At 42.7% G+C, this 15,240-nt stretch overlaps 1 protein-coding gene and 1 long non-coding RNA gene across 2 annotated transcripts in view; both read right to left on the bottom strand.

Annotated features, from left to right (window-relative positions):
* Window positions 2,475-4,128, bottom strand: LOC106502755. The gene is made up of 2 exons (XR_001296402.2): window positions 3,922-4,128; window positions 2,475-2,803 (listed from the first exon to the last, which is right to left on the bottom strand). It is a non-coding gene; the product is annotated as an uncharacterized LOC106502755 (long non-coding RNA).
* Window positions 4,699-15,240, bottom strand: part of SEC23B (Sec23 homolog B, coat complex II component) — a 34,798-nt gene continuing 24,256 nt past the window's right edge. The window contains 6 exon segments of the mRNA XM_018057244.1: window positions 4,699-6,057; window positions 10,356-10,421; window positions 10,796-10,951; window positions 12,179-12,265; window positions 13,101-13,262; window positions 14,336-14,413. Coding sequence (XP_017912733.1) covers window positions 5,968-6,057; window positions 10,356-10,421; window positions 10,796-10,951; window positions 12,179-12,265; window positions 13,101-13,262; window positions 14,336-14,413 — 639 coding nt within the window. The 3' untranslated portion in view covers window positions 4,699-5,967.

Below are 15,240 nucleotides of genomic sequence, written 5' to 3'. Positions count from 1 at the left end.
ACCCCAACCCTTCTCTCCTGAAACAGGTCACAAACTCTCATGTGAGAGATACCCCCTCTATACCAGGAGGAAAGGAGAAGTCTTATTTCCAAAGACAAAAGCTCACCAAGAATCTGAACCAACAAGCTTTGCAGTTTCCCCCAGTTTACTTCCTACCTCATATTCCTTAACCTGTCATGTTCCTCCGTGATTCTTCATGCCTCATCAAACCTAATGACAAAAACACACATACACACACACACACACACACACACACACACACACACACAGAGGCATGCTTCTTTAGGTCTTCATCTCCTTATCAAGACTCTCATGTCATGTAAGTGAAGTGAAAGTTGCTCAGTCATCTGACTCTTTGCAACCCCATGGACTGTAGCATGCCAGCCTCCTCTGTCCAAGGAATTCTCCAGGCAAGAGTACTGGAGTGGGTAGCTGAAAACTATATAAATTTGTATGTTTTTCTCCAGTTCATTTGTCTATTACTGCTTCCTTGGTGGCTCAGAGGTTAAAGCGTCTGCCTCCAATGCGGGAGACCCGGGTTTGATCCCTGGGTCGGGAAGATCCCCTGGAGAAGGAAATGGCAATCCACTCCAGTATTCTTGCCTGGAGAATCCCATGGACAGAGAAGCCTAGTCCACCGGGTCACAAAGAGTCAGACACGACTGAGCGACTTCACCTTCACCTTACTTTTTCAGACCTGAAGAGAATGAGGAAAACTTTTTCCTCCCCTACAAGAGAAAGTTTCAAGTAGAGAACAAGGAACAGTCATTTGGGCAGAAAAGACTACAAAATAGTCAACTGGAATGTTAAATACTATGGGGAAACAGTGGGAACAGTGGCAGACTTTATTTTTTTGGGCTCCATAATCACTGCAGATGGTGACTGCAGCCATGAAATTAAAAAACGCTTGCTCCTTGGAAGAAAAGTTATGACCAACCTAGATAGCATATTCAAAAGCAGACACTACTTTGCCAACAAAGGTCCATCTAGTCAAGACTATGGTTTTTCCAGTGGTCATGTATGGATGTGAGAGTTGGACTGTGAAGAAAGCTGAGCGCTGAAGAATTTATGCTTTTAAACTGTGGTGCTGGAGAAGACTCTTGAGAATCCCTTGGACTGCAAGGAGATCCAACCAGTCCATTCTGGAGATCAGCCCTGGGATTTCTTTGGAAGGAATGATGCTGAAGCTGAAACTCCAGTACTCTGGCCACCTCATGCGAAGAGCTGACTCGTTGGAAAAGACTCTGATGCTGGGAGGGATTGGGAGCAGGAGAAGGGGACGACAGAGGATGAGATGGCTGGATGGCATCACTGACTCAATGGACATGAGTCTGAGTGAACTCTGGGAGTTGGTGATGGACAGGGAGGCCTGGCATGCTGCAATTCATGGGGTCGCAGAGTCAGACATGACTGAGCAACTGAACTGAAGTTGCCAAAAATAGTATCACCGGTAGTAAGACAAACATCATACACTTCTGATACTGTGCTGAGGAAAGACATGGTATCAGTTTTGTGGTATTGTCTGCCAAATACATATAATCTGAATCCAATCATGAAGCAAGATCAAACCTAAATCAAGGAGCATTCTACAGAATGCAGATTGAAGGCAGAAGGGGATGACAGAGGATGAGATGGCTGGAGGGCATTACTGACTCAGTGGACATGAGTTTGAGAAAGCTCCGGGAGATGGTGAAGGACAGGGAGGACTGGCACGCCATCCTCCATGGGGTCACAGAGGCCAACACGACCGAGTGACTGAACAACAACTACAGAGTAACTAGAGGAATCCTTCAAAAACGTCAAGGAAAAGAAAATCTGAGATACTTTTCCAAGTTAAACAGAGCTTTTCTTTTCCATTTTTGGCACCACACAGCAGACAGGATCTTGGTTCCCCAACCAACAACAGAACCCGGACCCCCAGGGTTCAAGGGTTAGTCCAAGTCCTAACCATTGGACTGCCAGGGAATTCCACGTCCATACACGTATTTCATATACATCTCCTTCTGATTTAGGTGCATTTGCGTGGGTTTTTCACTTGCAACCAACGGAGACCAGTGGAGAGAACCCTGCAGCACTAGAGGGCAGGGACCCTGATGTCCTCACTTTGTACCCCCATCTCTAGAATACTAGTAGCCACTGTTGGGGTTTAATCCACATCAGCTGAAAGGATGAGGGTACCTGTGCTGCTACTAAAGAACAGATGGAGTCTACTGAATCCAGGAGTTACGTCCCAATTCATAATACACTTATCAAGCACCCACATAGTACACGAAGGGCTGCTCCAAGTCCCAAACTAAACATGGAGGTTTCCCAAACCTAATCTTAAAGGGACCACAAAAGCTCTGTTTGACAGCAATATGAAAGAAGTATAAAGTTACATCAACTAATTTCAGAAAACCAAGTTTACAAAGTTCAGTATGATATTTCACTTCAATCTTTCACTCCTGTGACTACAGAAGGACACCCGCTGAATATGCAATTTACTTTTCTTCAAGGGGCTATTTATTGCCTATTTTTTATTTTATTTTACAGCAAACTTAAATGTATTCACTTTTCACAAGTGGAAAGTGGAAATCAAGGTATCTCTCAAGTGTATATGCTGAACCAAAGTTCTGTTTTCAGAGTTCGGCAGTCAATCATGATTTTGGTCCAGGGCCACCAGTCCATGATTTCAAATAGTTGATGATCCTGGCAGTAACTGGAACAAAATCTTCTCTATATGTGACAATCGTTTCCACATAAAAGCCTTTTGGGGGCTCAAATAGTTCGTTTCTTGAGGCATCCTTTTGTTCTACTTTATCACCTTAAAAAAGAAAAAAAAAAGGAACATCTGCATCATTAACTTTTTAATCTTTTTTTATTAAAGTATCACTAACTTCTAACTATACAGCAGTCATTAGAATTATTAGTAGAGTCTTGAAAACTAAATAAGCTAAGGTAAGAATTACACCATCCCATCAGATTCCTGACACCCATTATCTGTCAAAAGTAATTTTTTAAATAATTTTTTTTTTAAATGACCACTATAGGGGACTTCCCTGGTAGTCCAGACGCTAAGACTTGGAGTTCCTAATGCAAGGGGTCCCATTTCAATCCCTAATCAGGGAACTAGATCCCACATGCCACAACCAAGACACCCGAAGTCAATAAATAAATGTTTTTTTTTTTCAAATGACCACTACAGAGATAATTGTTTTAAAACGCTCAATACTGGACATGTATACTTTCAGGCCACTGGTAATTTTCAACACCAAATGAAATCATCAGCACAGTTTTTACATAAAAAGCTTTACTGAAATATATTTTTCATATACACATTTAACTCACTTAAGATATATAATTCCGTAGTTTTTAGTCTTTTCAGATCTGTGCAATCAGCACCAAATAAAGTTTAGAATACCAGACACACACACACAAACCCTGATTTTTTTTAGCAGTCGCTCCCCACCAACTCTAGCCTTCAGCTCCAGGCAACCCCTACTCTGGAGGAAACTAGATTTACAGCCCATTTCTGAAAGCTGGAGGATTTCCTCTTTGGTAGAGAATCTATTGGGAAAATTTCAATACTCAAGCAAGTTCAAGTTCTGAAATCCTCTGCTCGCTGAATGGGAGGAGGGTTGATGCTATAGGAGCATCGCCACTTTAAACCACCTTCTAGTGCCTTTTGACATTTCACCGGGAACCTCGCAGATTCTTCAAATTCTGAGGACAGGGACGGCCTCGTTCAATACCTCAGTAAGTTCGGGGGAAAAGGCTCTAAAAGGCCTTTCCTGCCTGGTTCCATGATAACGCTAAACAGTCGCCCCAGTGCTCCGTAGAATAAACCCGGGGAAGCGGCACCGCGAAGCCACTTCCGCTAACCGCCCGGACACGGGCCACGGAAGGCCGCGCGTCTGCGGAGGTCCTGCCCAAGAGCCGTACCTGGCGGCTTGCTCTTTTTCTGACTCAAAAAAATCAAGGAGCCCAGCAGGGTCCAGGCGCCCAGTCCGTAAACTACTGACATCCGCCGGTACCAACTAAGGGCTTGCGCCGGCCGCATGACACCGCCGCGTAGACCACACTCCTCCGAGTCTCGGGTGAAGGCAGGCCTTCCGGTCTTCACGTCACCGCCGCCGCCTCCAATGAAGAGCCGCTCTGGGAAGCCGCTTCCGGCGCTGGCCCCCGATGCATCCTGGGGCGTGTAGTACGGACGTCCCGCCCGGAAAGAACTCAGGTGTTGGGCTGGGGTCGAGGGCTTCCGTCTTTTTGCCTGGAACCCACGACCTTGCCTTCCACGTGACGTGTGCCTATGACAGCTTCTCTCAAGCAGACCTCTCAGTTCAGCTCAGTTCAGTCGCTCAGTCGTATCCGACTCTTTGCGACCCCATGGACAGCAGCGTGCCAGGCTTCCCTGTCCATCACCAACTTCTGGACCTTGCCCAGACTCCTCCATCCATTCGGTGATACCATCCAACCATCTCATCCTCTGTCGTCCCCTTCTCCTGCCTTCAATCTTTCCCAGCATCAGGGTCTTTTCCAATGAGTCAGTTCTTTGCATCAAGTGGCCAAAGTATTGGAGCTTGCATAATTGTAACGGCATGCCTTACAAAAGCTTCAGGTGGCACTGTTTTGGGGTTTTTTTTTTTTTTTTTGGACCCCTTAGCTTGTGTCCTGACCAGGGATGAACCCAAGACCCCTGCACTGGAAGCAGAGCCTTAATTACTGGACTGCCAAGGAAATCCCCAGCACTTATTTTTATCCTTATATAGTTGATTTACAGTGGTGTCAAGTTTCAGGTGTAGAGCAAAGTGAATCAGTTTACACATACATAGATCCTCTTTTTTAGATTCTTTCCCATATAGGTCATTACAGAGTATTGAGTAGAGTTTCCTGTACTATAGATTAGGTCCTTATTACTCCTGGAAACTAACAGAGGAGTCCAACAAAAGAAATTACTGGATGACAGCTGTCATAGCAATTGTGTGTTAGTTGCTCAGTCATCTCCAACTCTCTGCGACCTCATGGACTGTGTAGCCCTGTAGGCTCTTCTGTCCATGGGATTCTCCAGGCAAGAATACCGGAGTGGGTTGCCATGCCCTCCTCCAGGGGATCTTCTGGACCCAGGGATCAAACCCAGGTCTCCTGCAGCCCAAGCAGATTGTTTACCATCTTAGCCATTGGGGGCCTATGTAAAAGAGGATATAACCTCAAAACAAGAATGAACTCCACTGGGTAGAACAGCTAGAATTTTTATAATTGAGGTAACGCTGGTTTATAACATGTTTCACATGTATACTATAATTCAAGTTCTGTATGCACTGCAGTGACTTCACTACCACAGCCCCTAGTGTCCCTCCATCACAGCACAACAGACCCCCCTTAATCCATTTCACCCTTCCCCATCCCTCCTCCACTGGTAACCACCAATGTGTTCTCTATATCTCAGGTGAGGGAGGGACAGTGACACTCCAGACCACTTGGCCTCAACAGCTGCACATTATTTCTTAACATTTCCTTATCTGTTAATATTTGGACAGTAAATGAAGATTAAGTTGAGGAATTACTTGTTGGAGAATTTACATAAAACATACTCAATACTTACAGAGACTTCAGAAATCAAATAGGTATTAGCATTATTTTAACCAGTGCTTTCTTCATCCAGATTTATTTCCTTTCTGATCATTATGATTTTCATGTAAGCAAGTTGCCAAAATACATTAGCTCTGATTTTATACAGACTTTAAAAGTTAGGATACAAAAAGCATATAAACTACCAATACCAAAATGTTTATGACCTTATAATTTTATGGAGTAAGAAAAGGGCACAGATAAGGAATACAAATAAATTAAAATCTAAAGAGTTACTAACACTTCCTTTGATTATTTATTAAAATCCACTGGCCAAGTAAGAGGAATGTTAAGCCTTTATAAACAACTGTGAACACAAAGTGACAGTGTTTTCTTCCATTTCCTGCCTATATCCTTAGCTCAACAAGCACTGGAGACAGCCAGCTTCTTCAGATGGTCCATGAACACCTGCAGGCTAACGTCATCAGTGAGGATGGGCGCTCCCGTTTCCTGAAATGAAACGACAAGGGTTTACTGGCAGGTATCTTAAAAGCTGGTTAGAATTCATGAATTAGGGATTTTCCCCTCAGGAAACTAGAAGTGCTGTCCCTCTGCCAAGAATACTCCTGCCACCCATGCCCATCCCCTACCGAACTAATTTTTTCAAGTGAAGCATAGTTTCCTCACAAAACCCTCCCTGATCCACTAAGATCTGGCCATCCCTGCCACTACACAGTTCTGAGCACATGCGCTCTTACTTCATCCTCTGTGTAATTCTCAGGACTCCTCCAGGGCTGGCTCCCACATGACAGAATTCAAAAGAGCAACAAACTCACCATTAGGAGTAAGAAACATTAACATCTTCTCTCAAAAACTTATAGAACTATACAGATAATCAGCAGGGGTATATAAGAATTCAACATCACCATCAACTAACAGGACCTAGATGACATTTATAGAACAATCTATAAATCTATCCAACAGCAGAATACCCAATCAAGTGACCATGGAACATACAGGCCAAACAGACCATATCCTAGGCCATAAAACAAACCATCAAATTTTTTAAAAACTGAAATAATGCGAAGTATATTGTTTAACCACAATGGAATCAAAATAAAATCAATAACTAAAGACAAAAAGAAAATCTCTGGAAACTAAACAACACTTATAATCCAAAAGAACTCTCAAAGGAAATTTTAGAAAATGTATCAAACTGAATGAAAACAAGAATACAACAATCAAAACTTGTGGGACACAGCAAAAGTGGAGCTGCAAAGGGATTCCAAAGCACTAAATGCATACACTGAATAAGCGAAAAGTCTCAAATCAATAATCTAAACTCCTACCCCCAAGAACCCAGAAAATGAAAGGTATAAACCCACAGCAAGCAGAAGAAAATAAAGACTAGAGCAGAAATCAATGACCCAGAAAACAGATATGAGGACAAGAAAAGGAAGTAACAGGTTTCGAATTGGAATGGAAGAAATAAACTACTCCTACTTGGAGAAGTCTGTAAAAAATCCCAAGGAATCTACCAAAAAACCCTCAAAGGTAGTAAGTAACTCAGGAAGGTCACAGGACACAAGTCTATAAAAATAACTTTATGTTATGCTTGCTGATTTATGATTCTTTGATTTTATGATGGCATAAAAGCAATACTCATTCAGTAGAAATCATACACCACATTTTACATCTTGAGTTTTGGTCTCTTTCCAGGCTAGTGATACACAGCCCCAGTTTCCTGTGATGCTGGGCAAGTCCCAGTCAGCCACACTAAGCACATAGGTGAACAACCAAGACACTTACAACCGTTCTGACCCAGACAACCGCTCTTGCTTTTCACTTTCAGTTCAGTATTTAATAAGTTACATGAGATACTCAATACGTTTTGTGTTATTATAAAATATGTTTTGTATTAGATGGTTTTGCCTCACTATAGGCTGATATAAGCGCTCTGAGCATATTTAAGGTAGACCAGACTAAGCTATGATGTTTGGCAGGTTAGGTGTATTAAATGCATTTTCAACTTATGATGCATTTATTCAGATGTAATCCCACTGTAAGTTAAAGACCTGTACTAGCAATGAACAACTGGATACTGAAATTAAAAATACAGTATCACTGAGAGTCACTCAAGAAAAAAAGAAAAACTGATGAAAGAAATAAAAACAGACTTAATAAATGGAGAGATGTACTGAGTTCACAGACAGGAAAGCTCAATAAAGGTGCCAACTCTACCCAAATTGACAGAGAGGTTCAATGCAATTCTTATCAAACTTCCAGCAAGATTTTTTAAAAATAGATACAAGATTATTGTACAACTCATATGGAAATGCAAAGAAATCAGAATAGTTAAGGCAGTTTTGAAAAAAAAGTAACAGAAACCAGTCTACCTGATTTCAAAATTTACTATTCAGCTACAATAACCAAGACTGTACAGTGTTAGTAGAGAGACAGAAATATATTTCAACAGGACAGAACAGAAGCCCCAGAAGTGGACTCACACAAATATGCCCAAATAATCTCTGACAAATATGCAAAAGCAATCAATGGAAGAAAGGTAGCCTTTTCAAGTTAATGGTACTGGAGCAATCAGACACCCGTCAACAAAAAATAAACCTAAGCCTCACATCTCATACAAAAATTAACTCAAAATGGATCACAGACTGAAACGCAAATTTAAAGTAAAAGAAGTCACAGGAGATATTTGGAATCTAGGGCAAGACAAAGATTTCTTGACATCAAAAACACAATCCATTAAAAAAAAGTACACTTCACAGAAATAACTTTTGCTTTGCAAAGACCTTGTGAAGACAATGTATACACAAACCAGAAGTGAGAGAAAACATGCAAACCATGAATCTGACAGAAGATTAGCATCAAGAATATATAACTAACTCTCAAAACTCAATCGTTTAAAAAAAAATCCAATTAAAACATAGACAAAAGACACAGACTTCACTGAAGAAGACGCAAAGATGAGAAAGCACCAAAAAAGATGTCCAACATCACTAGCTATTAGGAAAATGTAAATCAAAACCACAATGTTATACCACTCACATCTGTCAGGACAGCTAAAATAAGAGTAATGACAACATCATATGCAGACAAGGATAGAGAAACAACGCTTCATACACTGTAGCTGGGGATATAAAAGGAGACAGTCACTCTGAAAAAGAGTATGGCAGTTTCTTTAAAAACTGTGTAACTATCAGCCAACTCAACTAATGAACTCCTAGGCATTTATCACAGAGAAATGAAGACTTATGTTCAAGAAACTTGTACAAGAATGTTTACAGCAGCTTTATTCCTAATGGCCAGAAACTGAACACCACAGCTGTCCTTCATGGGTCAATGATAAACTGCAGTATGTCTACACCATGGAACACTACTCAACCAATTAAGGAGCAAATTATCCACACATTCAACAACCTGGATCTCTAGATAAGCACGCTGAGGGGAGAAAGGCCAGTCCCCCAAGATTATGTGCCATGTGGTTTCCTACATGTTCACTGATTTGCAAAAGTTTCTGCTATACAGCAAAGTGATTCAGCTACATATACATGTGTAAATATAAGCTTTTTCACACTCTTTTCCATCACGGTTTATTACAGGATGTTGAATATAGTTCCCTGTGGAACCTTTTTCATGAGAAAATTACAGAAATGGAAACCAGGAGAAGAGCTGCCAGGTGTCAGGGAAAGGGTGGAGGCAGGAGGAATGTGAGTGACACTATAAAATGCAACACAAGAGACCCCTGTGGAGATGGAAATGCATATCTTGACCTCATCAATGTCCATATCCTGGTTATGTTATAGCTCTGCAAGATGTTACCACTGGGGGAACTGGGTTAAGGTATAGGGGATCTGTTATTTCTTACAACTGCATATTAATTTTTAAAATTACCACCCCCAAGAATGCTCTAAGAATGTACAATGAAAAATAAGACTCATTTGAGGGAGATATAAATGCTGGGAATAATCAGATAAAGAAGGAAGCTGGAGCTAAGAAGTGAAGAGGAGGGAGGAGGAGTGGTGAGCAGAAGCAGAGAGGAGACAGAGCAGGAAGCGGAGGGCTTGGGGAGACGCTGCGTGTCTCTGAGGGGAGCACATGGAGGTCACAGTTCAGCATCCGGTCCTTTGGCCTGAACCCATAGAACTCCACTGTGCACTCCAGAAGGGGATCCACATGTCTTCCTGCCCCTAGCCTACACAGTAGACTCTAGTCGCCCCCTCATCCACAGTGGACAAGTTCCAAGACTCTAGTGCCTGACACCACACATGGGTAGAATGGAACTCTGCATATACTAAAGTTTTCCTATACAGGTGTTGACAGGCAGGTGGCGTGGACAGCGTGGATACACCAGACAGAGAGAACACGGGTGAGAGGGAACAGGAAGGTGTGAGGCTTCACCAGGCTACTCAGAATGATGTGTAATCAAAAGTCATGAATCATTATTTCTGACCACTTTCTCAGGTAACTGAAACCTTATAAACTGACAATGTTGGTAACAGAAAATTTCTGTATTATTCAAAGTTTTCTTCCCAGCAAAACACCCAAATTACTATCTCTGAGCCAAAAAGGATACACTTTGTAGCATTTTTTTTTTTCTCACTTTGGGGTTTCTTTCTTTTTTTTTTTGCAGGATCTTAGTTCTAGGGCAGGGCTCAAACCCTGGGCCCTGGCAGTGAAAGCGCTGAGTCCTAACCACTGTACTGCAAGGGAATCCTCCAATTTGTAGAATTTAAAAGCAACATTTTTAAAAAGTAGCCTGGCCCCTCCTCAAATTCCTGACAGTTACTCACCTGTCCCCAAGCATACAGGTTATTGTGTGTCTGAGATGGATTCACTTTGGACAAAAGAAATCGAGCCTTAAAAAAGAAAAAGTAGATTTAAAGATTAAAAATGGCATTAATATTAGTTTACCAGGAAAAAAAGGTCTTTACTTTTTTTTTTGGTTAAATTAGAAGTTTTTTTACCACACGGGAACCCGTTTGTTCAGTTTATGCCCAAAGGGTCTCCATTCATTGGGCTCCTGAAACACGAGGTGTATTTTACTCTGGGAATTCTCTCCTTTCCACACCAGCAAATGCTGACCACTCATTTAGAAAGAAGTCGTATTTGGAAGCTGACCTGCCTGTTGACTTCAGTCGCCACGTGAAATACTGACCAGGCTGTGTGGACTTAGAGCCTTCAGGAGGCATCGTGCACGAGGCCAGCGGAGCAGCGGGCCGAGCTGGCTCACCTGGCTGCCCCCGTGCTCTGTGTGGATGTACCGCGGCATCGGGAACCGAGCCTGCAGGATCTCCTGTGCATCGTCCAGGGGCGCCTGCAGGAGGTGCTTGAAGTTTTCATACTCGGGCATGTCCTGGTAGCCTGCCTTCCGCCACTGGGCTATGGTCTGCAGCAAACAGACAAATCACAACTTGTTGTGGAGATGCTGTAATAACAGTCTTCAGATGGCCCTGACATTCTAACACTCCACCCGGGACCTGTTTCTAGTGACAAGGTCTTAAGTCAGGAAAGATGAGCTGCAGAGGGGAGCCAAGTGATCTGACCAGGATACCACCATCTGAAAAAAGTCTCAGGTTATAAAACACCGGTTAATATTAGAAAACAATTTCTTCCTTAAAGGACATTAGAAATCGCTTCTAATGTACAGACACCAGATAGTCAAGTCAGTTGTTAAAAAGAAATGAACTGAAGGTAAAGAATGTACCAATATATAATAGAAAAAAAGAAAACATCCTTGAACATAGAGGATTTTCTTTTGAGGAATCCCTCCTTTCCTTAGGGCACAAACCTCTCTGAGAAAGAAATGAACACCATCCACAGCCATCCTTGGGAACCACAGACCTGGCATAAGGTTCACTGGCCATGTTATCTCAGATAAACACTCTAGTCCCAAACTTGGTGGCGTTTACTAGTGACTCTAATGCAACTCCAAAAGGACAGTATGAATAACTGATTTTGCCTGACAACTCAGAAAGCAATAAATCATAGTGATTTTAAAGGACCACCTAAAAAAAACTATGGAGGTTTCTCAGAAAGCTAAAGACAGAGCTATCACATATGATCACTTCTGGGCATCTATCTGAAAGAACAAAAACACTAATTCAAAAAGATATGTGCCCCCCAATCTTCACAGCACACTTCTCACAACTGCCCAGACATGGAAGCAACCGAAGTGTCCATCAACAGATGGATGGATAAAGAAAACATGGGATATATACACAATAGGATACTACTCAGCTCTAAAAAAAGAACAAAATTTTGTCATTTGCAACAACGTGGATAGACTTGGAGGGCATTATGCTAGTAAAATAAGTCAGACAGAGAAAGATAAATACTGGATCAGCTCACTTATATGTGGAATCTGAAAAATATAACAAATTAGTGAATATAATGAAAGAGAAACAGACACAAAGATCTAGGGAACAAGCTAGCGGTTACTGGTGGGAGGAGAAGGGGCAGGATAGAGCTCAAGGATGTACTTAACAACGTGAAAAAAGTAACCTTTAAAAATTGTATAAAAATTTTTTTTAATGTAAAAGGACCACTTCAGATTTACTTATAGCAAGTAATATTGAAATTACTAAGTATACAAATACCATAACCAAGGTCTTACCTCACCAAGATAAATGACAATTTGGAAGAAAGTGTCCATGAGCAGAATTCTGTCAGCAAGAATGCTGCTGCTGTCCAGGAGCACAGGCTGCAACACAGTGAGAGAACGGCGTGGGTCCTCCCTTGGTGCCCACATGGCCACCTGCCAGCCCCCTGCCCAGGGCCAGCCTCCCCGACTCCCTTCGGGCAGCTGCAGGGCCGAATATACACTGCAGGGAGGTTCACCCCCTCTTCGTGTCAAGTCCCCACTTTCTGCTCCGACTGGGCAGCTCTAGGTTTCAACTTTGTACAAGAAAGAGATTTAAATAATCTCTCATCAACTAGGATGCAAGATGAATGTTAATCTTCTGCTCTAGGAACCAGAAATAATTCCAAATTTTGTTTTGTGCTAGAAATAAATTCTATCAGACATACTTCTCGCAAATCTGCTGTGGTAGATGAAGAGAACTACAATGCCTATGTGAAAAAGAACATCCTTTAATACCAGTTTTAAAGTTCATTTAAAAATATATTTGATTATGACTTTTATTTCAATAATAAAAGTATACTTAAACTCATTAAGGGAAATCTGAAAATTTCTACTAAACAACAAATATTGACATTGTGGTTTATTTTTTTTATAGTTTTCATTCCTGGTGGCTTTTTAAAAATCATCTTTAATCTAACATAAGGATTTACTTTATTCTGTTACATAAACTTTGTGAATATTTCTGCTTACTTAACTTCCCTACTACTGAACATTTGGACCGCTTTCTAATTTTATGCATACTGTGACTTTTTCCTATGCATGTTTTTTACTCAGAAATGCTGCTAAATTACTATAAAGACTCAAAGATTTCTTTCTTATAGTTTCGCTCTAAGAGTGAACTTGCTAGACTAAAAGCACTCCATATCAGGTGATTCCTAGTGCCCAGGGCTCTTACCTCTGGGGGCCCGTGGAAGGAGTAGGAATACAGGATGGGCTGGATCATGATGAGGGACTGGGTGAGGTCCTGCCGGGCAAAGTGGTGCCGATAATACGAAGACTCGTCAGGGCTGTTGTTGAAGACTTGGAGGAATGGAGACCTTCTAAGATGGAACATGAACTGCATTTACAAAGAAAAAAGAACAAAGCACACAACTGTCACCTTCCTAGACCCCCAGAGAGCAGAACTGCCACCACCCGGAGACAGGAGAACCAGCCCTCAAGACCAAGGCCTACAGGCACGGTGAGCTGAGGCTGGGATGGCAGCCCATGGCCGGGGAATAGGGAGGGCAGAGCTGAAAGATGACCATTCTTCACTGAGGTGAAAGTGGCCGAGATTCGCTGCTCAACAATCGAACATACTCAACACTACCAAACTGCACACTTAAAAATGGGTGAGAGGGTCAATCATATGCTGTGGGGTTTTCACTACAATTAGAAATAAACATTTCTAAAAAAGAGGGGGTTCTCCGGGGAAGTCAAAGTTTCCACATGGAAGGGCCAAGGTGGAGAAGCTTGGTCTTCTTGTGGGCCTCCTTCTAGCCTCGATGGCTTGCACATAGGCCAGACGGACACACGTCAGAACCACCCAGTCAGCCCGTCCAGTGAGCTGGGCTCTCGAGCCCCTGTGCAGCCCTAGAGTCCAGGCTACACAAGCTAAAGACTGAAATCTAGGTCAACTCACCAAATCGAGTATCTGATAAGGTAATACCCGTTTGTGTAACAAAGTCCTAACAAGTTTCCTTAAAAATGAAAGTCTGCTTCTTCCTACTACTTCCTCACTAAGGCATCCCTGAGGGAAGGAGGAAAATGTTGAGTTTGCCTCCTGTTCTGGGGAAGATGCTCTGTGAGGGGCCCGACCCGCACACCCCAGGCCTGGCTACGGGCCTGGCTCCCAGCCACCAAGTGAAATAGGCGCCTGGCCCTCAGCAAACCGTGAATCAGAGATCATGCCATGGCCTCACAGCAAGGGGCCTGTTCTGCCTTCTCCCCAGAGTCTGTGCACCTGCTCTCTGGGTGTCCCCTGTGTCTCCCAAGGGGCTCTGGCACCATCTGACCTTGACCCGAACAACCTTCATCACCTACAGATGAAGCCTCCAAACACATCGAGTCTTCATTTTACCCTGAGAGCAGTGAGCTTTATTTGTATGACTTTCTTCTTCTTTTGTTACTTTAACAACATGTATTACTTACCTGAGGATATAAAGAGAAGGAATCTGATAACCTAAATGACATGGGGTCTTCTTTGTTATACTGTCCAAACTTCTGACACTGGTAAGAGAAAACAGGAAAAAAAACAACAAAGTGAGCGTTACCTGAAAACTCCTGGAAAGAGGGCCAAGCCCCACCCTCACCTCCACCCCTTCCTGCTCAGCCCAGCACTGTACTCAACACTCAACACCTCTGTGTAGGGAGGGGAGGCGATCTGGGAGGGGCCGGAGCCCCACGTCCTAACAGCTCCCATGCAGTGCCGGCTGGAAGGGGCTAGAAGAGGCATCCCAGGCAACTCTTCCATAGGAAAACCTCCAGGACCGAGATAACCTAACATCCCATCTCTCTACCACTCTGCTGTCCTCTCACAGGCAAGTTTGTGAATGTTTTCTTGTCAGGAAGCATTTAACAGGAGGCTTCCTGTGTGCAGTTTTGGATCTGTCAGGAATCCTCTTTTCCTTATTAATTCCTGAATATTCAGGAATTAAGAGGAGAGGTAAGCCTCTCCCAGGGGTTGAGGAATCCAAGCATTTCCTTCATTAGTTTTTCTATATGGTGATAAGTACCCTCTTCCTTTTTATGAGCCATATGGTAAAAGCGATTATTTACAACCGTCTCTCTTTCATATGGATGACCTCATGTTTCCTTGATAACTTGTAAATTTTGATTTCATCTCTGCTGAAAATAGCTATCTTTTAAGACAGTATAAATACCTACACAATGTTGAATAAAACACCTCTGCTCCATCAGAGCTTTGGTCCTCGTGCCTTGCTTTCTCTCTCTCTCTCTATATCTTTCAGGCTGATCCCCTGGAGCGCAGAGGCTCTCTGAGCTCACTTTCCTGCCCGGGTTTCTAAGACCCTCTTGAGAAGGCGCTCTGTGCCTTC

This window comes from Capra hircus, chromosome 13, assembly GCF_001704415.2.
Source record: "Capra hircus breed San Clemente chromosome 13, ASM170441v1, whole genome shotgun sequence".
Classification (NCBI taxonomy): Eukaryota; Metazoa; Chordata; class Mammalia; order Artiodactyla; family Bovidae; genus Capra; species Capra hircus.
Note: the sequence above shows the minus strand (reverse complement) of the source record. Positions and strands in the feature narration are given on the sequence as shown.